Source organism: Penaeus monodon, chromosome 15, assembly GCF_015228065.2.
Source record: "Penaeus monodon isolate SGIC_2016 chromosome 15, NSTDA_Pmon_1, whole genome shotgun sequence".
In the NCBI taxonomy this organism is placed as follows: domain Eukaryota; kingdom Metazoa; phylum Arthropoda; class Malacostraca; order Decapoda; family Penaeidae; genus Penaeus; species Penaeus monodon.
The window spans coordinates 23,676,685-23,676,958 of record NC_051400.1 but is presented as its reverse complement, the minus strand read 5'-3'; the positions used below and the strand labels follow the sequence as shown (position 1 = coordinate 23,676,958).

General features: G+C 48.5%; 2 protein-coding genes across 2 annotated transcripts in view; one reads left to right on the top strand and one right to left on the bottom strand.

Annotated features, from left to right (window-relative positions):
• LOC119581816 (procollagen-lysine,2-oxoglutarate 5-dioxygenase 1-like) overlaps window positions 1–274 on the top strand; it is a 123,695-nt gene that overhangs the window by 15,186 nt on the left and 108,235 nt on the right. The gene's annotated exons all lie outside the window — the stretch shown is intronic.
• The window catches only part of LOC119581818 (immunoglobulin domain-containing protein oig-4-like), a 6,607-nt gene that overhangs the window by 1,986 nt on the left and 4,347 nt on the right, over window positions 1–274 (bottom strand). The window contains exon 3 of the mRNA XM_037929949.1: window positions 59–208. Coding sequence (XP_037785877.1) covers window positions 59–208 — 150 coding nt within the window. The remainder of the gene's footprint in view (window positions 1–58; window positions 209–274) is intronic.

Genomic DNA, 274 nt, shown 5'->3' with positions numbered 1-274 from the left:
CATGGCGTTTACATTAATTTTCTTGGAGAATTAAATTTTTGAAACTTTGTTATCTTACCTGCATGTACTTGTGTGCATAGAGCTCGACTCCATCCTTAAACCAGGTTATCTGGGGGATGGGTGTGCCTTTTGCGACGCAGAGGAAGACGATCTTGTGCCCAAGGACGTATTGGTAGTTGAAGTGGGAGGACTTAGTGATCTTGGCTCCCTGCGGCGAAGGAGGGCAGAGGGGTCAGCTGGGGTGCACTCATAGGTCGGGACGATTACAGGTAGT